Source organism: Condylura cristata, unplaced genomic scaffold, assembly GCF_000260355.1.
Source record: "Condylura cristata isolate star-nosed mole 26May11 unplaced genomic scaffold, ConCri1.0 scaffold00006, whole genome shotgun sequence".
NCBI lineage: Eukaryota > Metazoa > Chordata > Mammalia > Eulipotyphla > Talpidae > Condylura > Condylura cristata.
Genome location: NW_004567107.1, coordinates 49,835,794 through 49,861,718, shown reverse-complemented (window position 1 = coordinate 49,861,718; position 25,925 = coordinate 49,835,794). Strand labels below are relative to the sequence as shown.

Here is a 25,925-nt window from a genome sequence, read left to right as displayed (position 1 = left end):
GCCGGGGGTGGGCAGGGCCCGGGCCCGCGAGCTTCAGCCCCTGCGAGGCCCCTGGAGTGCCGGCTTCGGCTCGGCGCCTCTATCCTGAGTGCCCGCTGCCCTTCTCGGTCGCTTGTGCACCAGGAAGGACTCCAGCTTTAGAACAGTTTTAGGGGGACACTGAGCCCTAATAAACAACCCGTGGACTTGGGCGAGGGGACGCCAGCCCGTCATTGTGGGCGCCTCTAAACTCCGCTGCAGGCAGTGGGCGGGCGACGAGCTAGAGTCGAGACTGTGGTCCGGGGACCCCATTCCTTTGCTTCCTTTGGGGATCTCAAGGTCTGGTCATAGTGATCCGCGCTTTGAGGTTTCCAGTGACCACACCACAAAGGCAGTCTTTACGTTGACACGAGTTAATTGATCGTGGAGCACATTAAGGACTTTGAGAACACGTTCATTTTGTGGAGACCTGTTCGCTTGACGGTATTTGGGCGTAACTGGTAAGGCAAAAGTAAAGCTGTAGAAGCACGGTCGTTTCTAAAAATTTCACTTTGAAGATAGTCCTGAGTCTTCAGGAACATTGTGGTGAAATAAAATACCGACTCTCTACTTTTTTTAAGAACACGATTTAGATCATTTTAAACCAGACTATCAAATGTGAAAGTGGCGGGACCGAACGGACTTACCTGGGGGTAGTTTTCACCGCCGCCCCGCTAACTAACCAATTGACAAACTAACCAAAAGTCTTAGCCCAGAGTTATTTGAAGCAGAATTTTAAATTTCTAAAGGTGTAGGCAGTTGACTTCAGCTTTTAGGAGGATGTGTCACGATTGGTAATTGATGGCCATTTTCTTTGACGTTGGCATAAAATCCAAGCAATTAAAGAAGTGTCACCTAGTTTTAGGTGTGTGATAATTTTTAAAAATTTAATATCGCCGTGATGCGTTTTTATAAGGACAAATGATTAAGATTTCAATTGTATGACAATTACAAGTCATTGAGATTCAAAAGGACTGAGGCATTCATAAATTGTGAATGAAGATGAAAACAATGATAAGGCTTATTCAGTGATTGGATACAGTCCTGTAGCTTTTTGGCTGACACATTTTTTATTGTTTATATTTTGTTTGGCGTCTGAGTATGATTAACTTAGATATGGCTATTTTCAGCAAGTAAAACAGTTCACTTTAATCGAACAAAACTGGGAAAATAAGTTGTTGAGCTATTTGTATTTTTAAAACTGAATAATGGCCTATAAATAAGATGAAACTGTTTCAGGTATAACTAACGAATTGCCTTTAGTTGTGAAAGTTATCTTCAGTGTAATCCACATCAGGATTCCCCCCCCCCTATTTCTGGTAAACCTCATCCACTTGATATTATTTATACTCTGGCACCAGTATTGAAACATAGTTCAAATAAAACATACTGAGGTGAGCTTTTCACTTTCAAAGTACTGCATCACTTATTCTCACCTGTAAAGGGTTGCTTTCTGTACCAATTTATATTTGGGCCTTTCAGAAACATTGATAGTGATTGCAGTGCATTTTTAGTTTTCCTCTACAGTATATTAAGAAGTCACTAAAATCATGTAAGTTAAATACTGAAACATTGTGACATATGGAATATTTGGAGCCTATACAACATAATCGTTCAGCTATCGCATTAGTGTTCAAGGATCCTTACTTATCAACATTAATTCATGATGACTAATATTCTCTACTATTTTACAAATGTAGATCTAGGCTGACATATTCAAAATGATTTTAGAATTAAAGGCCTATATGCTAGGGAAGAAATTTTGCTGTAGAATGCTGACTTAATTGATATCTGTGGGACTTGATAGATAGTGTAAGGTGCTGCAAAAGTCAGGACTCATTGATGGTGTTACTTTTTTTTTATTTTAAGCAGACCAATAGTTTACCTTTATATCTATTACCAATGCCTAATAGTGTACCAAAACATTTTTTTAGGACTTGTAAATACAAAATAGAGTAACATTCTTAACTGGTTGAAAACTTTGTAAATACAGAATGTCTCAGTTGTTGCAATAGTGTCTAGGTTTTTGAATCTTAATTCAAAAAGAGCTAAAGTTGAAGTTGTTAGTTAGCAAAATGCTAGGCAAAAAAGATTCGTACATCAATATAAGTGAGCAAGTATACATTAGCACAAAAAAGGAAAATTAAGAACCACATATGATTAAATTTGCTTTATAAAAAATAATGTAAACCTTAATATAACTTTCACTTGGTATGATTGCATTGAACTTTTTCTTTCATTGTCTTCAAGTTCTTTAGGTACATTTTTAATGGTTTATTGTTATGTAGCAATGCTCTAAAAGCACCTACTCTTTACTCTCCTATCTCTGTATTAGTCTTACTTTCCATCCCTTTTAGGCGAACCATTGTTTCTGGGCAGGAAAATAAATATTTCTAGTGGAATTAGGATTGTTTACTTTTTATTTGAATTTTGTAACTTAGTTATTTATTTAATCAATTTAGTTAAGTAAAGGACGTTCTAAAGAAATAAGAGTACTGGATGTCAGTGCATTTTAATCAAAAAATCTGAAAGGGCAAGGTGGCACATTACCTAAGTATAGAGCCATTAGATCTTAGATCTAATGCCTTGCTTCCAAAATTTTTTTCATATTTATTTCAAAAGTTGTTTTAGTAATCTATTTACTATTTATTAGGACATAGAAATAATCACTCTTTTTTGGATGAACACAGTTATGTTGCTCCATATTCATAATATCGAAAATCATTAAAGAATTTTGTAACTGCCTTAGAAAAAAAATCGCACTAGGAAGATGACATTTTAGGCATGTTGATACAGAAATGTATGTTATTTTAGCAAGCCTCCACTTCTATTATTTTTTTTTTGAGGATGTTTCCTTGTCAAGTAAGTATTTTACTTGAAAGCAATTTACATAATAGTAAAGCCACTACAGATATTTATGAGGCAACTTTATGGACCGAGAAAGTTTGTTACTTCTCTTTATCAATAAGGTAAAAAAGTAGGCATGGAAACATTATGTGGCAGCTCTGGCCACAAACTCAGAGCAACCTTAAAATTGTTTTGTGTGTATTTGCTAAGAAATTCCAAATTCAACCCTCAGATTTGCATTTTGATTGTTTAAAATAATTTATTAAAATTTTGAAATTTCCTACATGACAGATGATTTGAAACACAAATTTAATCAAAAGTTATGTTTGATGTCTTTATAAGAAAATAAAATGTCACTGAACATAGTACTTAAGGATATAAGGACTTAAGTTTTTGCACTGCTTAATATTTATTAAAATGTTGCATTTTCAACAGTGTAGCAGGAGTATAAAGAGTCAGAAAAAACTCCCCCTCCACACATGTACTCATTACATCCCAAGTTTTTAGTTTATGAGTGTATATATATGTGTTTTTTGATCATGTCAATAAATCATAGCAAGTGTCAGATTATAAGAAGTTAGTCCCCAAAGCATGTTTAAGTCCATATTTCCTTGAGCAGGTTTCCTTCTGCAAGTATTTTTAAGGGGGATAAACAAAGTTTTTGTAGTTACAGTGAAAGCTAAAAGCATGGCATCAGAAAGTGTATGGAGATAGGAGGTCTTATCATGGGCTGTGGTTGCTGTGAGCAGGGCTGCCTTCCCACACAAAGAACAGATTGTGGTTTAACTCTTTCCATGGCCTAGTTTAATGTGCTCGAATAGTAACCGAATTGTTCAAATCTCTGCTGGAAACTACTGATCGGTTTAATGATTTCCTCTATGGCACTTGGTTATGCCTCATACTGTGATGTAATCATCTGTATTCTGTATTGTTATAAAATTTTGATTTACACTTATTCAGCTGTGGGAACGTTTTTCGGCAATATGTTAAAACACTTGATAGCTGCATTATTGATTGGGTAGGACATACACCTTCTTCCGTGTCTGATTGCAAACTGCTATCATGCCGCTCTCAGTCTCTAGCGTTGAAACTTTGAATTTCATATTGAAAATAGATTCACAATTGCATGGGAATATTTTGGACACCTTCTTTGTTAGTGACCCTTACTTGTACTTTCATCACGATAGATACTTAATGGAGTTCATCAGTCTGCTGAGAAAATAGAATTTATTCCACATTATTCAGGGTGACTAGCACTAGTCAGTAAGATTTGACTTGGGATATGATCAGTTAGAGAAAGTTATTTTTATGGTCAGGGTGACACTATAGTCAGAGTGATCAGAAAAGTGGCATGGTGGAAGTTCTCATTTGCTTCAGGTCCTGGCTTATTCCATGCACCCAGTGTGCAAGCCCGGGATATTAAGCTCTTTCTCCGAACGGCAATGGCCCGATCTTAGGAGACAGGTTTTACCTATGGCAGGAAGTAATGAAACACTGAGTGCTTTGGGAAGTAACTTGAAATATCTCTAGGTAAAGATTATCTTGCCCTGTTTGCTGCCTCCCTCCCTTAAAATAGGCTCCTATGAAACAGGCAGGAAAAAAGGTAGAAGCCTGGACACTCCAGCAAAAGACTGGATTCTATACAATTGTCCACATGTAATTCACAAGCACATGCATAAGTACACCCACACTCCTGTCTGAGAATTCATATACATAGCAGATGACTTGTATTGATTCCACAGAAGCAGTAAGTGACCAGCAGTGCACTCTTGGTGTCACCCTGCCACCGCATGCAGAGACACAAAGAATGTAAAGTTGGTGCCAAGTTGCCATTTTTCATTGTTCACCTCAGATTGATTTTTAAGGGGTTTAGAATAATTGCCATGCTCTTGTGATCGGTTAACAAATTAACTGACTCTGTGGGGCTTCAGTTTCTATAGGAAAGCTGCTGGAAGAACATTAATCTGATTTTTGTTTTCAACTTTAAAAACTTTAATTTAAAAATGTGAGAGTGTGTGTGTGAGAGAGTATGGAGTGGAGCATGAGAGAGAGAGAGAGAGAGAGAGTGTGTGTGTGTGTGTGTGTTGGGGCTAGTGTTGGTGGAGCGAGAGAATGCACTGCTCAAAGTATGGAAACCTTCTGTTCAGGACACCGAGACGACAGGCTGTGTCCTTTGCCCACTTTCCCTCACTGTATACCGGTTTCTCTAGTTACCACTCTTGGAATGGTGCTGTTTCAGTGTTGGAATGTTGGACGTTTGATAAGAAAATGGATCAAGTTTAATGGCGCATGCTCTTTGTGCCACCAGCAGCCTCTTGCTGAGAGCATGCTCCAAAAGCGGGAACTGTGTGGCATTACACTGAGCATCTATACGCTTTGTGTTTCTGTGCCACAGAGAAGAGAAATGAACTGTGGCATCGCTCCTGCCTTCTGAACAGCTCTGCTCCGATTAAAAAAAAAAATTCTCACTGTGTTCTTTGTAAAATGGTACTGCTTAGTGTTAGTTGGTCAATCAGATATTTAAATATTAAATTAGGTACCAAGTACCTTGGCTGCTTAGGTTTTAAAGAATGTGGATGCATGGTGGGACTGAGGGGGATGGGGCCAGAGTGGAAATACAAATATAAACCTTATTTTCTTTTCAGGAGGGAGAATAAACCTGTGAATTTTGGTGGAAAAGGGGCAGCTTGGAATACTTAATTTTCCTCTTAACCTGTCCTGTGGATGATTTTGAATAAGAAAGGAGTGTAATTTTTTTCTGCATAACTTTTTGTCCTGATTTGGGGGTAGATTGGGGGCTAATATTTTGAGCTTTTCAAACTAAACAGACGATGTGTGTCGTCTTTCTCCCCTTGTTTTCCACAGGATGAATTTCACCCATTCATCGAGGCACTACTTCCACATGTCCGTGCAATCGCCTATACTTGGTTCAACCTGCAGGCTCGGAAACGCAAGTACTTTAAAAAGCATGAGAAGCGAATGTCAAAGGATGAAGAAAGAGCAGTCAAAGATGAGCTTCTCAGCGAAAAGCCTGAAATCAAACAGAAGTGGGCATCTAGGCTCTTGGCCAAACTGCGCAAAGATATCCGCCAGGAGTACCGAGAGGACTTTGTGCTCACCGTAACTGGCAAGAAGCACCCGTGCTGTGTCTTATCCAATCCAGACCAGAAGGGTAAGATTAGGAGGATCGACTGCCTGCGACAGGCAGACAAAGTCTGGCGTCTGGATCTAGTCATGGTGATCCTGTTCAAAGGCATCCCCTTGGAAAGTACCGATGGAGAGCGGCTCATGAAGTCCCCACATTGCACAAACCCAGCACTTTGTGTCCAGCCACACCATATCACAGTATCAGTTAAGGAGCTTGACTTGTTTTTGGCATACTACGTGCAGGAGCAAGGTAGGAGCAGATTGTTCTTTCTTCTCGCACGGCAAACACTGCCCACGTATATACGGCGTTTCTGGCTCGGGTTAGATGGCCCTCCAGGCCTGTAGGTCTCGTCCCCCCACTCTGGGGAGAGTGGCATGCCTGCTTCCACTCACAGGGCCACTGCCATGTGCAAGCCATGGAAATAGACGTGAGCCTTTCAGACTCGGAGAGGTGTGAATATTTAAAGACCACAGAGAGATGCATTTCACATGGCTTTGCAATTACATACGTTATTTCAAAGACACAGAATAATGTAAAAATAGAGCTCACTCCACTTCAGTTTTTATCTTAGTTTCCATTCCTTGCATCACTTATCTTTTCCCAGTTTGAAAATGTAACTTTATTTATGAACAGTCAAGACACTCTTTAATAATCTTTGTGTTAGCCTTAATTAGCGAGGCAGATGAACTTTGTTCACAAATCTAGTGCTATTGCATTGAAATAGAATTAATGTTTTCCAGTACAAAATCCTTGAGATAGCCACAATCACAAAGTCTATGTTAGGTAGACCTAGATTTATTTAATTTAAATATTTCTATCAATACCTACACTTTTGATTATGTCATATTCACTGTAAATTGAATGGACTATAGTTCTTGTTTAAGTAGTTTATGTTACCGTGTTTTCCCAGAATGATTTGGGAACACATAAATATTGTTAGTTTACTTGAATGTAAATTTGTAAAACTTACCCAGGAGTCGCAGCTCTCCTTACAGAACATTACAGAACAAAAACAGAAAGTGGACTGGTTACACTGGTTTAAAATAAATCTCATAAAGAATGCAGTAACCGCATACCATACCGATTTTAAAAAAAAATACTTGATAAAGAGAGTGATGTAAATGTTGCCTGAATAATTCAAAAAGGGTTGTACTTTTGCTGACTGTTTTTGAGTTCATAAAGTATGTTTCCTTGTTATTTTCATTTTTCTTAACATATATTTACTTGAGTAGGTGAAAATTTCTTTTCTTTAAATAAATGTCAGAATATTGATGTCCTTAGATTCACAACAGTCCATAGTAAAACATCATTAAAAGAAAAAAAAAAATAAACAAAAAAAAACCCCAGCATACCAAAAGTGGACTGAAGTTTGATCTGCCACAGATGGTGGGTCATTTCCTAACTTGGCCTGGTGGTAGGGGAAGTGGCCTGCAGACAGCCAGGTGGCAGACAGTTATCTGATTGTTGGTATATAAATGTGGGATATAATAAATTGCTGTGAACTTTATTATCATTCAAAAAAATATCAAAATTACTCTTTTAACTCAGAAATCTAGGTACTTACTATGGCCTTTTTTGTCTTCTCTCTCCTTGATCTAGTTTTAGAGATATGTTTAAATGTCACTTTAAAAGTTTAATTTGATGTCAAATAATGGTGCTGGCCATCATATAGATGGAAAAAATGATTTTTTTTAATGCAACACTGCATTTACTATTTCCATGCATTTAAAAAATTAAAATCCAAATAACTATGGTTTGAGGAAAAATATAATTCACCTTGTGGGTCCTAAAATAAAAGCTCATTAACACATGACACTTCATTCGATTGACAGCTGTCTAGGAAGCAGAATTTTAAGGTGGGCTGTGTATTTTTTGTTGGAGTGATTGTAAATGTGTTGAGACTGTGTTGTGAAAGTCAAGCCTGGGAGTAAAGTTTTAAAAGTGGGTCATGAACAGACCCACTTTTCAGTGCAAAGAGGGAAGATTTTCAATCACTTCACTGTTGCTCCCATTTTAACTTGCTTGAAGGCTAGTCCTTGGGGTGTGCATGCAGGTACATTCACTGCTGGGGCAGGCAGCCAACTCCCTTGGTTGATGAACTGACAATAAAAACATATCCTTTGGATTTGTGAAGATACATTGAAGGAAGAAAACTGCCTAAATGCCTTCTGCATTGCACCATCGGTCACGATAATCATAAAGTTTTGTGCAACTCTTGGAGACATGTGTTCTGATCAAACATTGATTTTGTTGTTGCTTCAAAGGTCTGCATTGTAAGAACTTTTCCTTATTTTACCGTGCGCGTCTCATTTGTACCTTCTGCCACCTGCCAGTACGTCATCTCTTTTTAACATCTGTTGGCTCTTTTTTGAAAAAGTCATATCAGGATGCTTTTGTGTTTTCCCTTTTTCTAAACCTATCTTTTTGGGGGCTGGGGAGTGTAGGTTAATTATGTCGTTCCGTGGTGCAGTTGATTAAAGAAGGCATGTAACAGATAAGTCTGTAGTCAATCAGAAGGCTGCGTATCTCCCATCACCACTTTTTACTTCTCCTCTAAGTACATGCAAACCCGCTTACGTCTGTTTTATAAATTAGGTGAAGAAGTATCAAGAAAAACGGGAAAGAAAAATCCAAAAAGAAAAATGTAATGTTTGGCACAGAATGAGCAACAAAATTACCTTTCTCCCCCTTTCTCTCTCACTCCACTTCTAAAGGACTGGGAGGAAAACATGAGAAAGAACAGAGAGAATGCCAAAGATGGTTGCCACTGGCACCAGGATTGGCATCAGACCCTCTTTGTTTAGCTCAGGATGCCTGTGATTTGTTAGTTGGCATCCGCATTGCAGTGTGGAGTGATGTTACAATATATTGACAATTTCCAGATCTAGAAATGTCAATAGTCCTCTTGGTTATTTATACAAGATCACAAATGCATCTCTTCTGGAGGATGTAAGGACCAACATGTAATAAAGTTCCATTGTTGACCAACTTCCTCTGCTTTCCTTTTTTCCCTCTTTCTCGTTTGGTTCAACCCACACTTTTTTTCTTTATGCCTGGCAGCCTTGTCTTTTTTGAAATGAGGGAAGAGTTACTAGGTCTTTGACACAACCTATATTGCTACATCTGCCTCTGATAGGGTTTTGGGAGAAATTTATGCATTTTGAAATCATGTTTGATATCTAGTTCCTGAGACTTTTGCATCACATGGCCGCAAGGCAGTCTTCTCTTTAAAGCTAAATCTCTTTGTTATTCAGCTTCTTCTATGTATATAGCCTGGTTGACCGCAATTCAGCCCATTTTTTCTATTCCTCTACTTTAGTAAAGGGTCATATGCGATATAATCATTTATAAAATTATAGAACTTCCATTTTACCTAAAACACACACATCATTTGGGAGCAACTGTGTTTGAATCCATAAAATCATTTGACGTTATTGATTCAGAGGGCTGCGCTTCGGCTGTTTCGTTGCTACAAGAACCGCCATTTTGTTTGTGAAGTGCCAGGCGAGGGGAAAAAAAAGGCAGACACTGTGCTTGATGCCAATAATGGTTGCCAGTGGCACCGAGGTTGGCATCAGACCCTCTTTGTCTAGTTGCTGAATGCCTTTGATTCGTTGGTTGGCATCCGCATTGCAGTGGGCACACTGGAAAGTTTTTGACAATCTCTGAATGAAAGCTGCTTGCTTGTTTGCTGCAGCAAACCTTAGCTAATATAAAACCTTGCCTTTTTCACAAAAAGATATATTTTAAACGACTGTGAAAGATTAAAAGGAGAAATTAGTTCTAAAGTGGTCCCCATTTCCCCCAAAGATATTAAAGATAGCCAATGATTCTTGGGCAGGTGGTACCTATTCCCCATATTGTCTTTGTTACTGCGTTCATGAAAGCAAAGCAAAGCAAAACAAAACAAAACCAAAACCAGGCAAGCCTTGCACAACACACCTTCCTGGGCCATAAATGTACTCTAGGATGCCGGGTGTGCTGTGAGAAGGGTGTGGAGGACAAGCCGAATGGAGTGATAAGAAATACATTCATCATGCCTGGTGCATTCAGGCACATCCCTGCTTATTTCTTAGGCAATGTTTAGTTCCCTCAGTTTCCACACTTCCAAATTTTATAGTAACACATTGAGAGAGGACCTTACTTTTCTTTCTAGTTACTAATGTGCAGCAGTGTAAATGCTAAGGGAAAAAAATTAAACCTTAATGAGGAAATCTGTGTGTTAATGTCTGATATAAATCAGTCATTGCTGAATTTCTCAATTCTGCATCCAAATGTTGCCAAATTCTCAGAGCACAATTCTGCACACCAGGAAAAACAATCAAAAGGCTAAAATAATTTTGGTTGAAGTTTCCTAGATAGCTAGCATTAATATTGCTTTCCGGTTAACCACCATTATCTCCTTAATTAATAAGAAGGATTAGCAGTTCTACCCAAAGGGCCGCACAGAGTGAAGTCTGGTCTTTGGGAGGCCTTGAGTCCCCAGCCCAGCCCTGTGTGAAGGGGAAGAAAGGCGGGGTGGAGCAGGGCAGGGGGGCTGTGTTTTCTCCTAGGTAAAGGAGGAGTTTGAAGAAAGAGAGAGTCCACATCTCTAAGAAAGGAGTTTAAAGATCTCAGGAGATAGGAACTGTTGATGTGCATTGAAGAGAGTCGTTTAAACTGAGTCAGTCTAACTGATTTTTGGACCTTGCTTTGCACTCTTACTAAACGTGTTTTGGAGAACCAGGCAGTGTCCAGAAACCCCTCCTGGCTGTCATGGGGAGGAGCACCCTTTAGCCTTGTTGAACCCTTAATACTGGGATCCGTTCTTGAATGGCATCTTCATTGTGTTGTTAAATTATGATCATGGAGGAACATTTTGAAGTTGTGAAAAATGTGCCTTGTTTACAGGGGAAGTTGTAATGACTGTTACTGTTTTTGAAATTGAATCCTTCCTAGTTGTCATATATCATTAGTGAGGAAGCAAACACTGAGAATTATTTTCTCCTTTCTTCCTTATCTCCTAAAAGTGACTTTTAGAATCCTTTTGGGTAACAATTATTTCTTTATGAAAAGCATAAGTAGATAATTGTCTGCAAGCTGACAGCACATTTTAACATTTAATAAATTTCACTTCATTTGCAGGTATTTCCCATAATGGGGAAAGCTAAGCTTTCATTATTTGTTAAAATGAGGCTATTCTCTAGGGTGATTTGGTGTGCTTGCACTATGACATGGTCAGAGGGCATACATTTGTATGTAGGAACAGTACTCTGAAGGCATGTTTGACTTAGGGGAACACTGTTAAGCTTTCCCATCTAGCATCCTGTCCTTAACTGAACTCATGAACTCTAGTGCTCATTTGTTTGCATTCTGGCTCACACACAGTTCACCAGATAAAGAAGGGCTCTTATTGGTTTGTCTTACTCCTGTGCTTAATGAGACCTTTGTGGGAACATATATTGTAAGATAAGATACTTAGCAGTTTTCTCACTGATAAGAAGAAAACACAGACTAAGCGGCCAGAGTTTGCCCTCTAAGCCATGATGTCCCTGCTACAAGATAGCTTTACCAGACAATTGAAGAGTTAAACTCTGAGGCCACAGTTGCCAGCTGGGAAAGCTTGGCATCTGTGTTCTGATATGGCAAACTAAGCTCTTGCATTGCTGTTAATATGATCTCACTTTTCAAAGGGAAAGGGGAAAGAGAGAGGTGGGGAGTGAGGACTAGGGGGAGGTTCATTTTTGCATCAACTATGATTTTCAAACTTTATAAAATATATATTAACATATTATGATCGTCCTTCTGGAGTCAAAGAGGCTGGTAAAAGATCCTGCTGGCAGCATTAGGCATTTCTCCTCACACAGCACCTTCCCCCAAATACACAGCTCTGTAACTTTTGTAATGCATTTTTTTTTCACTAGGTTCTGTGTTTGGATTTGCAAATACAGTGTGCTGTGTTCCTTGTGATGTAAAATAAATTCCCATGTGAAAGAACATAAATGATGTTTGTTATTCAGGAATAACTGTAATTTGGGGGAACTGCACTGCCATGACAGGAGACAATGGCTGGGTCTCCCTAAAGAGGGCCCTCCAGTAGAGTTATTAGCATGTATGCCTAGAGACAGAGCTAGCCACTGATTTAGTCTGTTAAAGTGTCTGTTTTCTAACATGGTGCCTAAGAAATCTGTTCAAACATAAATGTAATATAGAACTGGTTGGATTTTTCTGTTTACTTTCTTGTTTAGCTCTCACTTCGGAATTTGGGAGAAAACTGCCAAAAGGAAATTAAACTTTTAATCCTCCATTACCTTGTTCCTTTTAAGTTGGCTCTATAATTAGAAACAACAGTCCAACTTATCTGACTTGGTAAAGTCTTTCTCCTCATAAACTTTCATGATGCCTGACTGAACTGGAAAGCGAGACCAGTGGGCTTAAAAAAAAACAAAAACTGTTTTGTGACAGACACTCTTTCACTCTTGCCGTGTTTGCCTGCCAGTCCACACCACCACACCTGAGCAGGGAGGGATCACAGAGAAGGGTGAGTCAGAATTCTATGGAATTCTTAAAAATTGAGATAAGTAAGCTTTCATTTCTGTCATCCCAGTGGCTTCCATGATAACTAACTTTATAATCAAAGGAACTTAACTTTATAATCAAAGGAATAACTGTCGCTTGTGTGAAGGGTTTGCAGTGAGTGGAGATAGCATATGAAATGTTTACCAAAATAGAGAATTAGCGAATTAGTAAATAACTGAAAAAGGTGATCCTTTGCACTGAAACTAACTTTTGGATAGAAGTTTCTCTTCGGTTTGTGCACGAGTAGCACTTTCTGGTTTAAAGTTGATGAAAAGTACAGCAGGTGACACTCGGATTCAGTATCTATGCTGTGACAGAGCAAAGGATTAGCCAACATAATGTTCAAAGCAAAGTTTTCCAACTCTTTTTCCTCTATCCTTGTGGAGGAGGAATAATTTTAGAAATCTCAAGGACTAGTGGTTATGCGATCGGAAACTGGAGTTATTACAGCAGCATGCCTCAGCGCCAAGCCCAGCAAGAGGGGCTCTTCCTCTTACTCATGCTCACTTTTCTGTGGCAACGTGGTATGTCGTCTCATTTTAAAGTACATTCTTGGGTCCTTGAACTCTAATTACATGATGTGGTTAATTTAACTGAATTCAGTTGTTGGGATTTGGCATAGAGAATAAATCATCAAACTGCAGAGAACTTGTGAAAACTAAATGTGTGTAGTGAGGAGTGAGTCTGTGGGATTAGTTTGTATTAGACTGAATGTTACAGGATGTGCGACTAATGGGACTTGAATGGTTGGGCTTTTTGGTTGTTATATTATTCAGAAAATTGGAAGAAATGGCTACCAATTAACCAATGAGGTGGAAAGACCTTGGGGCTGAATTGAAGGCCACACATACCACCCCCCCCCCAAAAAAAAAGCCTCAGAATTTACAAGCAGTGTTCTAAGATGGGAATGCAAACTTTTCTTGTGCATAAATATATTATAATAACACACTTAGGTACACAGTTTCTCTGTTTAAGATGATAGTTTAAACAGGATAGCATTGATGAAGCTCAGACAAATTAAAGGACTCTGAATAAGGACTATAATTGAAAATATGGGGTGATGGATGAAGTAATTTTACTAGCTGAGTGTTGCCTGGAGGTTGTATATTTTCGGGATCCCATTTTAATGCAGTTCAGAGCATGTAGTAAGTTATGGATGAAGCACGAATCAGTTGAAAATGGAATTTGTTTAAACAAGTGCAAAAATATCAGCAATGCCTTTGGAAAAAAAAGTCTAAGTATATCCAGTTTTAAAATTCTGGTTAGCCTCATCTCCATTTCTCAAAATAAATGAGTTTTCCACTGAATTTTAAAATGCACATGTTTTTCACAAACCTCACAATACCAATAATATCAGTTAATACGAAACACTTAATATATAATCTGATACCAAATAAAGCTGTAGATTTTTTTAAAAGTTGATTTTTCAAAGTTCACAAAAAATACATGGAGAAATGTGTTACTGTTAACAGGGAATGCTGTAGCGTAGGACAAAATCTAATCATGACCACAGATGTTAAGTTAGTTGAAATAGGGTGTATTCTGTAATTCACGTGAGTAGGAGATTGCATTTATGCCTGTGCCAATAACACAAGTATGTCAATAGGAAGCTTATATACCCTTCTATTAGAGAATTCTAAAGTGTGAAAAATGTTCCTGCTTAGGACAACTTGTATTTTATTATTCTGACATCTGCAGTTTCTGGATGGATTACCTTAAATTTGCTATGCTATGTTAAAAGCCTTGTTTTATGAGGTCGGTCTCAGCTTCTGGCCTTGGTGTCAGGAACCCTGCTACGTGATGCAACTTGCCTTGTTAGGTTTAATTGACCAAAGCTGATGTGTTAAAACAATTCATTTGTGCTGTAACTTATGCCCTGGCTAAGTTGCTACCTGAATCCCTTGACCTTGACTTGTCTGGGTCATGAAATGGCTGCAAGCTGTTTGACCTTTCCATTGTGTAGTAATGTCACTGTTTCCTCTTATTCTTTTATGGTAATAGCTGACAAAAAGCCCAGGCCCTGACTTTACACCCCAGTGGATTCAAGGCAGCCCCTCTGCAGTAGCTGAGTCTTCTGTTTGACATGGTCTGGCTGTAGAAGTGACTTTCTTTTGTTTACTGACAGTGATGGGGACAAATTTGCAGCCCTCTTTGCCCCAGGAGGTGGGGGGTAGTATTCTGGCATTTGGAGGGATTTGGATTCCTTCTGCTTAGATTTTCAGTTTCTGTGTTTTATGATGATACTTATCACAGTTTCCTTTCCCCCACTCTTGTGAGGTTGACTTTTCAGCTTTTTATATTTATGGCTTCCTTAATAGTCACATTTCAACATTTTCAGCTGTTACAATAAAAATATTTTATTGTCATTACACAGGGTAAAAGTGGTAAATATAGTTATGTTTTTGGTTACCGATGTGTAAGCCCTAAAGTGACTGCTTTTTCTACTTCATCATATAAAGAATTGCCAAGGATTAGAGAAAGCTGTAAACTGAAAATGTAGGGTAAAGACAAAATTTTAAAAAGTGAGAATAATGCAATGTATTCCTTATCACTTTTATGGGAAGCCTATTTGTGACTTAAATAACTAAATTTCATGACAGAATAGTGAACCATTAGTAACTTTGAAGTTTTTATTTCTGTAGGGACTTTGCCAGCATATGATATTAAATATTTATTTTAATGAATACAAAAATTTTCTCTTTGCTTTATGTACATGTTCTCTGCTCTTCATTCCCCATATATAAAGATGGGGAATTTTACCTCTGTTCTTCTCTTCTGTAGCAGTGTAATTATTTTAAAAATATTGGAAATGCCTTCTAAAATGTTAAAACAGTTATTTTTATCCTACCAAATTTTTCTTTGCCAAATATGACATTGTAGTTCATGATTTTTCCTATATTTGCCAGATTAAATATTTAAAATCCAAGCTGTTATGTTTTATTTTTAAATTATTAGAGGAAAAAAGGAAGTTTAAGTTAGAATGTGCATTTCCTTTCTTGCGTGTCGCATACTGTTTATACGTGTGTGTGGATACACTGACAGATGAGAGACAATGTGGTATAGGCACTAGAATTCGGGGGGGAAGCACTAGTTTTTCTATTCCTATTTTTAGAATATCTGAAATGGCAGGTGAGAGGTTTTTCTTTTTGGTTGTTCTAAAGAATTTTTACACAGGCGTGTTCACAAGGTGAAGGAATTGAGTGTTTTTTCTAGCATTCATCACGCCAATAATCCTGCAGTGTGGGGGTCTGAGGAAGAACAGTGTCTGTTCCTTGTGTGAGGCTGATTAGTCAGTTTCCAAAACTCAGTTTCTTTCCCTTCTCTAAAATCAGTTAGACATGAAAACATCTCTCTTGCCTTCTGCTAATCAGTGGTCATCCATGGGGTAGTGCCAACATAGAATCCGTTTGGATGTGGGCAGTAAGCTACTTGGCCATATACAGTAGGTGGGGACTGTGTGTGTGACCCAGCCCATGAGGTTTGAACGAATGTTCATGACTTCTTCCAAAAGTCTGTCTCAGTTCTTCCAGTGAAAGAATTTAAAGTGGATCTGAGCTATTGAGTTCAAGAGGTTAAGTTCCTGGACATGGGGTTGTGGGTGGGTGCTGGCATGTGTGGTGAGTGCTGGTGAGTATATGTGTGTAGCAGAGAATCGCCGAGAAGTTGGGGGAAAAGGGAACGATTAAATCTTTCAGGAATTACTTTAAAAAGATGGTTCATTCATAGATTGAGTAATTTGCAACCTGAAGTTTTCTAGTATCCTTTGAAGTCTGGGTTGCTTTTGGAATACAACAGCTCTCCCATATTCCTGATTTCTTAGTTTTGGTAATGTGTGGAAAGGAAGTAAATCAATCTACCATTTTGTGCTTTAGTTTGGATAGAAGCCCTCTCTCAAGAGTTTGAGATCTTGGTCAGGTCACTTAAACTCCATGGGCTTTGGTTTTCTGTTTTGTAAAATGGAGATTAATGTGCCTACTGCCCAGAGCTGATTTCAGATTACGTGAAATAAATCCTGTTAAGTAAAAGCAAATGCTCTTTCTACATGCTAAGGATCATAGCATAATCCAGAGAAACAACCTATTGATGAAAAGAAGTGATCGGGTATTGAAGTAAGAAGTCATCAGCCCATTTCTATCTATTTCAAGTGATGAGATCTTCCAAAGAGAAAATGAAAGTCCTGGTCACAATAATTGTATATGTATTAGTAAAGAAGTTGGAATACATACACATGGTGTTAGCTGGTTGCCTGTAACTTTAAGATCTCTTTACATTAGAATTACCCTACTGTTTTAGTAGTTCTTTAAATCTGATTTATTAGGAAAAAAGTGTTCAGTCTAGGAATATTTTCAAGGAAGGAGTAAAAGAATTTTATTCGTGCCTTTCTAGAGAACTAAGCACTGATGTTGAATGAAGTGTGTCTTAGCAAGTACTTGTAACTCATTGCACTCCAGTAAAAGCATAAGATTTTTATTTACAAAAAAGAAATTAAGTTGCCAACATTTGGGAGAACTGCACTTATGTTTTAGATTTGGTTGGACAGAAATGATGATGATGTGGCTAGACTGGATTGTTCCTGAAGACGAACAAGCTGCTGGATTTTAGACTCTTTTTAAGCCTGAAAGGATCTGATTTAAAAATGACACCAAGTTGGGTCACAACCTCAGAATATTTAATTAGTTACATGAATTGTTTTGACTAGATTGTTTTGACTGTTTAACTCTTCAAGTCTGTTTTTCGCCATTCTTCCTTTTTATGGTGTTAAGAAAATGAAGTGATCTCTCGAGGAAAAGGGTTAATATTTATCACTAACAGTGATTTCATTTTTTACTAAGATCAACTGGAAGACAACTTGGATGTTGTTAAAACATTTACTTCTTCCCCAGCTGGATTTGGGATCAGTGTTTGATTCGGATTGGATCTGTGTGGTCTTCAAGCCACATTTTGGGCCAGATATGTGGGAGGAGTCGGGTGCTGTTCCCCAAGGCCAGTGGACTGCCTTCCTAGTCCACTTTGTACAGCAGGTTTGCAAAGTGGATCGATTAGTCCATATTCACAACCCTAACTCAGCAGAAAGGCATCATATTCTTCTATGGAGAGTTTTGTAAGAATACCTAGGAATTCTAGCTAGGAGTTAATACGAAAAGTTATTTCACTGTTTGTTCATTAGTTAAAGGGTAACTAGGGTGTGCAGAAAGCACAATCAGAACATTGATTAGCTTGTTTAGATTCTGGCACATAATTTTTAATAATCTGTGTCGTGTCTTTTCTTTTTGAGAACGGACCTGGCTTTGTTGCTAGTTCTAATGTTCATGAGGAACACATAAATCCTGTATTTTATATATATAAATATTTAAAATGTAGATTTAAGATATTTAAAATGTGAAAGTTCATCAAAACTTTTTAAAATGTATATTTAAGATATTTAAAATGTGAAAAATGCATTAAAACTTGACTGTGGCAGGTCTTGGTATTTTGTCTTTCTAATACATTTAAAAGGCTTTGTTTCTGTGTTGTGATTTAAAGTTGATGTTGACCTAAAATGGAATGCCAGATATGATTTGTAGATATTGGTTAACTTTTATAGTCTCCTGGAGATGCTAACACATTTCTCTCTATTTACTGATAGTAAGGCATTAATATTTTTGCATAAGATTTACAGTTATCATGTAACAATATCTGTTATATTTACAGTCACCAAGTAAGGGAAAAGCTGCTATAGTAATAGGATCACTGGTCTTACAGTAATTAAATAGACTTGTTATACTACATTAATCCCTTTTGGAACATTTGGAATGACTTCTTAGGACTAACAAACACAGCATTAGGGCCTACAATTAATCTGCTTTTTGTATCCAACATTTGTATAATATAAAACATGTGTATGGAGGAACATATTTCAGGTTTAAGATGAGTTCATAAGAGGACAAAAAGAAATTATATTGGACTGTTAAGCAATATATGATTCCAAGTACTAATAAAATATGGAATTCATTTTGAATCGGCATAGGTAGACAAATAGTTTTTTAGTTTAGTTTTATTTTCCTGTGAATAACGTGTTTGAACTTTCAAAATTACTTTTACCCTGAGATTAAAATTTTGTACAAAACACACAAGATATATGCGATATGAAATGGAAACATTTATTCAAACTGATATCCAGGAGGTGTGTTAAAACCTGCTGAGCTGTTATTTCTTCATACCAGCCATTGCTCCAACTATTCATTAATACTAGAGAAAATGAAATATACCAAATTGTAGTCTGATCTAGTTCTGGTTTCATGGAAATAGTTTAAATTAATGACAGTCTCCATGTTCACTATCCCAAAGTATCAAATTTGTTGAAGGGAATTCTGAGTTTGGATTATGTTTACATCTTCTGTTGTGGGAGCCCCAAGAGGCATAATTTCCTCCTCAGTGTGATCCCTTTTATTGTTGTTGAGTTTTTCTCACCCTAGGATGCGGACTCAACCTTGGATGTTCATTATAGGGAAACTATTTCTTGAAGAATGAAGTATTAGTTAAGTTCTAGGGCAGATTGTGTGTGTATATACAGAGAACTATGGAAATGCTGAAATATTGAGTGGTTTGCAGCCATTTTAGACCATGTGCCTGGGACCAGCTCACACATTGTCAGAGAAAAACATGATGTAGCAACAATATTAGATCATGCAAATGAGACTACTGAATAGTAATAGTTATGGGCAATATTTTGGAAAACACTGATTAGTGACAGTTTTATTACAGCAAATGTATGTATCAAGTCCCCAGATTTCATTGTAATGCACTGAAAACAGATGTCAAAGTGTCCCAAACAGAATTTCATGGTTAATCTACATATTGCATGGAAAGTACAAACAAACCATTTAGAATTCTGTTATTTAATCCTTTTAGAAGGAATGAAAATATACAATTTAGATTTACTCCATCCTTCATTTCATTTCAGTTTTGTTTTCTAGGGGCTGATAAATTATTATTATTATTTTTTTGTTTGCTATGTTCTTAAGATGCGAATGGGAGAAGACTTTTCTGCATATGGACAAGGTGTTTTACTTAATGAATGTACTTTGAATTGTAAGGTCTTTGCATTAGGGGAAAAAGAAAAATTAGCCTCTAAATTATTTAGTGACCTGGTAGTGGAATTACCTTTTTCTAGTCCTTTGGTTACTGAAGTAGAGTTTCACTTTATGCCACATGGTGCTTGAAGCTGCATGCTAGATGGGAAAAGGCAGTTGCTTACAAGTACCTGGGAAACTGAGGGCCTCTCACTGACTTAGTTTATCTGTCAAGTGAGGGGATTGGCTGGAGGAATTCTACTTCCCCTCTTAGTTCTGGAATCTTAGGAATTTGACTTCTGGTTACCTTGACAGAGGGAGGGTCCCCTTCATATTGAGCAAATTTTAATAAACTTTATCATACTCTTGTTGAAATTGGGATTTTAATATATTTTATTTATTAAAGAGAAATGGAAAATGTGTAACTTGACTCTTGAGTAACATTTCCATGTTGCTCAATTCAAAGTCCAATAGTCAAATCATTTAGTTCAATCTAGATAAAAAGCTTGCTTTTTTAAAGAAAGAGTTCTTTAAACTCCTAAATTTTAGAGCTGGGAGAATCCCTGAGGACCTTCTCACTTTGCAGCTGTGTGTACTGAGTCTGAGAGAGGCCTAAATTCACTTTGTTTGTATTAGTTTTACTGCTCCGTGGCCAAAATAAAAACAAACAATTGTTATTTTGTGAATATTATAGCTTTTTTTTTTAAGGCACATGGAAGAAAATAATGATTAAAAATCTTATCATTTGTAAATTAATGAAATTAATTGATTCAAGAATTCTGTGGGTTTTTTTTTTTTTCTTTTATACCTTTTCATCGGAAGGATTCTGATGAAGTCAGTCTTAGCTGTGGCCTTCATGAGAATGACTGCTTTTATCTTTTTCAGTGGATGGAAAACATGTTATTTAAATTCTGGTCAATTAATATCAAGCATTGCATTTGATAGTGACTGGGAAACAGAAAGAATCCACTAAAAATGTACTGCCAGATTTCCAGTAATACCAAAGGTCATATTTGAGGTTCGTTGTAAGGAAAACGTTTTCTTTGAGAGTCAGCTATGGAAGAAAAGGTGAGAGTTATGAGTTTTTCTGTCTCCTGGATTCTGCAATTTTCAGATTAGCTTGAAAATTGCCATGTCACTATTCTCCCTTGTATGGTGTCTGTTTATTTTCTTTGTTAAAATATTTGCTTTTTTCCAGTTTTAAAATAAACAACCATATGCTTTCTTTCATTTAAGAGAGGTTTCTAAGAATTTTTGTAAGTTTAGTTTTTAGAAAACAAGGTCCTTTTAATTCACAAGAGGGGATTCAATTTTTTTTCTTTTTTAAAGATTTATTTATTTATGCATACAAGACTGGGGTATAGGCCAAAGGTGCAGGGGTGGTGAGAGGATTCATCAGAGACAGAGTGGGGAGCAGAACAGGCAGACTGAGGAAGTACACTGCTGAGGGGAGCAGCGGGCGGGTCAGGAGAGGTCTGCCATGCCATGTGGGTCACCTCTGGGGTGAGGATCGAACTCATGCTAAAGTGGCTTTAGCTTCTTAGTGCTGTATTTAACCCACCGAGCCACCATGGAGGGCCCAGGGGGATTCAATTTCTAAAGGAAACTTTCAATACATCTATTTGCTGAGGTAAGAATTCTTTTATAACTTGAAGGATTTCTCTCTCTGTTTCCTATAGTGTATTTATAGATAATCAAGGCACTCTGAATATAGCAGAAGTTAGTAAATTAAGAGACAGTGACAGTATTAGAAAAAATTTATTATCAGCTACTTCTACTAGTTAATTTCTAGTTTGACAGTAGCAAAAGCTTGAAAGCATGTTTTAAAAGTATAACTGTAGTGGGAAAAAATTTATGAATAAAAGATACAAGTGCGAAAGTCATTGAAAATATTAAGGGAACACATATAAAACAGACAATATGTATAAGTTGAAGAGATATAAATTATTTAAGCTGAATATAAAACACGGGACAAATGAGCTATTAACTGAGCTAATGCGAGATAAGGTCCTCAAATTGGGAAAATCCGCTTTTTACTGATACTCGTTTTCTGTCTCCGCTATTGACTAGTGGCTGTCTTAGATATATCATCCTCACCTCATATGTACTTTAGATTTCAATTTGAAGATCAAGTGGAACAAAACCTTATGAAATATATTATGCGCGTTAGCAATAGAATATATTCTGGAATCAGGAGATGGGTCTTGACATTATTTGCTTTATAGTGGAGGAAATTATTTCTATTTCCTAAGATCTAGTTTCCTCAGCTCAGGAGTGGACACCTACTTTATGTAGTGTGAAAGTGAAATGAGAAAGTGCTTGGGAGGCACTTCACAGCTTGCTGGTCATATTGTGGGTGCTCTGGAAGACCTTTGCAGTTATTGCTTTGGTTTTTAATCAGCAACTCAAGGTGCTGCACATCGTAGCAGCTGAGTACTTACTGGTTCAGTGAATGAATTCTCACCGCCTATGCAGAAAATTCTGGAAGACTTAACCTCCCTTTTTTGGGAGCAGAGTATTTAGGTTAGGGTCACTACTCTGCCAAAAATAGGAAGAAAAAAACATCTCAATATGGCAAAAATTAAAAGATTGTGGGCCTTCCCTGGTGGCGCAGCGGGTTAAAGCACAGCACTGAGAAGCTAAAGCCACTTCTGCATGAGTTCGATTCCTGACCACATGGCCTGGTAGACCTCTCCTGACTCCGCCCGCCGCTCCCCTCAGCAGTGTACTTCGTAGATCTGCCTGTTCTGCTCCCCACTCTGTCTCTGGTGAAGCCTCTCACCGTCCCGAGCCTCTGGCCTGTACCCCAGTTCTGTAAGTACAAATAAATAAATCTTAAAAAAAAAAAAAGATTGAACTTGCTATGTAATGTCTCCAAATCTACCCCAAAAAGTCGAATAGAATGGCACCACAATAAATCATAATGCTCCTTGAAATATTTGTAGGTGACTAAAAGAAATATCTTTTCCTAGGAGTATAAAGACAAGCTAGGTTCCTGTATGAAAGTTGTTAGGATTCAGGATACTTAGTATTTTTTATAAGGCCTTCATCTGGGTTACAAGAAAATGCGAGACATAAACATAATCACAGACAAAAGGGAACATACCCATTCCTGTTGCCTAGCAGGGAATGCTTGGAGTGGTGTTTATGCAAGAAACCAAGAACTTCTCAGGGACTTGAAGAGTGATAATATTTTTCTTTTTTATACCTTCCATACCACTGAATCATAGCTCTACAAATACATTTGGAAGAACTGTATTGCTATTTTATTTAGGATTATTCTCTGACAAGTTGTTTTGACTGTTGTCCATTAAAAATATAGTCACATAATTTATTATTTACCATATATTTTAAATGCCTGAAATATTTTGGTATCGGCTACTTCTTCATTGGTATCTTCATAATAGCCCTTATCTTTCTGTTATTCACTTTATCAGTCCAAAATATGGCATATTCTTTTATTTTGAGATGTGATTATTACATCACATGATTGAGCGTGGACATAAGAATTTAATAAGTAGTTACTAAATTAGTTAATAATAGGTACCTTTCACAGAAAGTATGAAACACTCAGGATTAAGGTGGAAAATGGTTACAGAATTCATTAATAATTTGGTACAGAGTACTTTCAGTCTTTTAAGGGATTAGGGAAAAACTAGTGAAAACATAAATGGCCTCTTTCAGGTAATTTATAAGTAGAAAGAGAGGGTAATGGTCATTTGCATGGCTGATGAGAAAAAAAAAGTGTCAAAGATAGTGGAACAAGTGTAGGGCTAACTACCAGTCTCACTGAGGCTATCTATAGCTAGGTTTGCAGAGCTCTGGGAGAAGACCCTGAGGGACTGTAATGGAAAGGTCACGAAGAGGAGGTGAGTCTTCAGCCGTTTTCTCAGGGGTTATGTAACAAAAACAAAACAAAATGAAGCAGAACAAAGAATATGCCTCTTACATAAATTAACTTCGCTTGAGCATGATACATACTGTACGAAGAATTGTATGCTTTGTCAATTTTTGGTGACAAGTTGGGTGTTTCTTCAAAAAAATTTGTTAATATAAAAAAAATCTAATGGGAAGCTTTAACTCAGTTCTCAAAATACACAGTACTAAGTGGCTTGAATTGATTAGTCCCTCTCTCTTTTTTAGTTTGGGTATTGACTAGTAATATTGCATTTTTGTATTTACATTTTTTGTATCTATGCGCTCCACTGCTGTGATTTTTGTGTAATCCTATATGTATTTAAAATGTCGTTTTAATTCTAACCTAATATTTTTCTTTACAATCTTATATGGAAATGGAAAAACATATTTGGCCTGTGTCAATAATAATTTTTTAGGCTATATTAGAATTAAGAAGATATTCTATAGTCTGTTGAACATCTGGAAAGCAGAATAGTCTATAAAAATATTTTATTTAAAACTATCCAGAAGTTGCTTGAATTCAATTTTTGTGTGTGTTGAGTTTCTATTACTGTTATCTTTTATTATTTTAAAAATCAAGTGTGGCTCTCAAACCCAGTAGGAAATAAATAATTGTTTCAGTGTCGCGAGGGTGCTTTTTTCTTTTTCTTTTTTTTTTTTTTTAAGACTGAAGTATCTGATCTGATACAAAATTATACTTTCACTACTAGTAACAATAGACTGATCTAGTGACCCACCCAGCAGTAAAAGAACCCTCAGCTTTATATATTGAATTTTCCTAATATGCTTTACCCTCAGTAAATGATATCTGTTCCGAAGTATAGTGTTTCCTCATACATAATTAGAAGAAAACATCTAAAATGAAAACTGTGGTAATCTTTTGACTATAGTTACATGATAGCTCTTTTAAAGTGACTTTCAAACTTTAAAGATTGCAAGGTTTAGGAGGGAAAACTGAAGGAAAAATGGAAACTATTGTATGAAATTCCCAGTGTCTTTGTGCTTCCCCAACCTCCTCAGACAAATGAAAATGGAGTCTAAGTTGGGACAGAGAGGGCAGCTTCTCCCCTTATTCTCCATATGGGGCATATAGACTGTTGACTGTATAGTTGATATTGGAGATGACTGCAGACAAAGCTAGGTGATGCTCACTAAAATTATAAAGGAACGCTGGTTTCAGTTTGCCATTTTATGGTAGCATTTTAAAGCCTTTTATTTACAAACAAGTTGCTTAGTCATTCACCAAATAGTGAGCACTGATCATGTCTTTGACACTGTCAGGTTTTTGTAATTAAAATACAGTCAAGATTTGTTTTTTTAACTGAAATTTTCACTAATCTTACAGTAGGGAAAGACATTTAAGGAAAATTATATGATTATTTTTGTTTATCCTTAACTAAAGGTTTTGTAATGCATTGATTTTACAAGCATCTTTTGAAGGAAATGATTTTGAAAACTTATACTTATTTCTCAGAAATAGTGAGATCATGAGGATGGCTTATTCTGATGAACAAGTATACGTTTTCATCTCTATGACAAAATAATTTTGGGTCTGTATGGACATCTTCTAGCATGTAGTTTTAATGTAGGAAATTGGGAATGTCAGCAGGTCGTTCTGAACATTGACCTTGCTCCTAACTGGAGCCATTGCTTTGAGCAGTGTTAGCACTGTATCATTCAGAAGTGAGAAAATCAAGACTTGCTGTGAAGCTTGGAAGGATAGTGAGTGTTGGGTTTCACAGTGATGATTGCAATGAATGGAACAAACCGAAGACTAGAATGTGGCCTTGGGGTACACCCAATAATTTCTTCAGCTCTTCACATGTCAGCAGATCTAGAGCATGTTTTGCAATTAACATGTCAGTCTGATAAATGGCCATCATTGGAAGAAATGCCTAGTTGTGTTGAGAGTTGGAACTTGCTAGAAGGAGCCATGAAAGCATTGTTACATGAAGTTGGAATCAATAATACTGAGTCTGAAGCCTTATTTTTATTATTTTTAGTTGTATGACTTTGAACAAGTCTCTGAAGTACAATTTCTTCTATGTGAAATGGAGATAATTCTAATCTTAAAGTGAGTGCTAAAAGAGTTAATGGTTTGGAAAAGACTATATATATAGTGACCTGATGCTTAGTAACTCTTTTGAGTAAAGATGGGTAAGATTTTCTAGGCAGTGGTGCTTTTCCATATTGCTTTAGAGCATATAGCTGTCCAGAAAACTTACTATTATTAGGCATCACGTTGGGAGTTTAATTTGTGTAACTTGTTTAATCCTAATAATACCTTCCTTGTTTGTAAGGTAGATACTGTCTTTTCATAAAGGAGAACATGATCACGCTGATTCAGTGACAGCACAAATTTGAATCTGTGCAAGTTTTCTTAA

The 25,925-nt window shown here is 37.0% G+C and overlaps 1 protein-coding gene across 8 annotated transcripts in view; it reads left to right on the top strand.

Moving 5' to 3' along the window:
* The window catches only part of NFIB (nuclear factor I/B), a 226,223-nt gene that overhangs the window by 984 nt on the left and 199,314 nt on the right, over positions 1-25,925 (top strand). For 7 of the 8 annotated variants that reach the window (XM_004677669.2, XM_004677666.2, XM_004677665.2 and 4 more), the window contains exon 2: positions 5,731-6,262. The exons of the other annotated variant lie outside the window; for it this stretch is intronic. In XM_004677669.2, the coding sequence (XP_004677726.1) occupies positions 5,731-6,262 (532 nt within the window). The remainder of the gene's footprint in view (positions 1-5,730; positions 6,263-25,925) is intronic. 8 annotated transcript variants of the gene reach the window in all.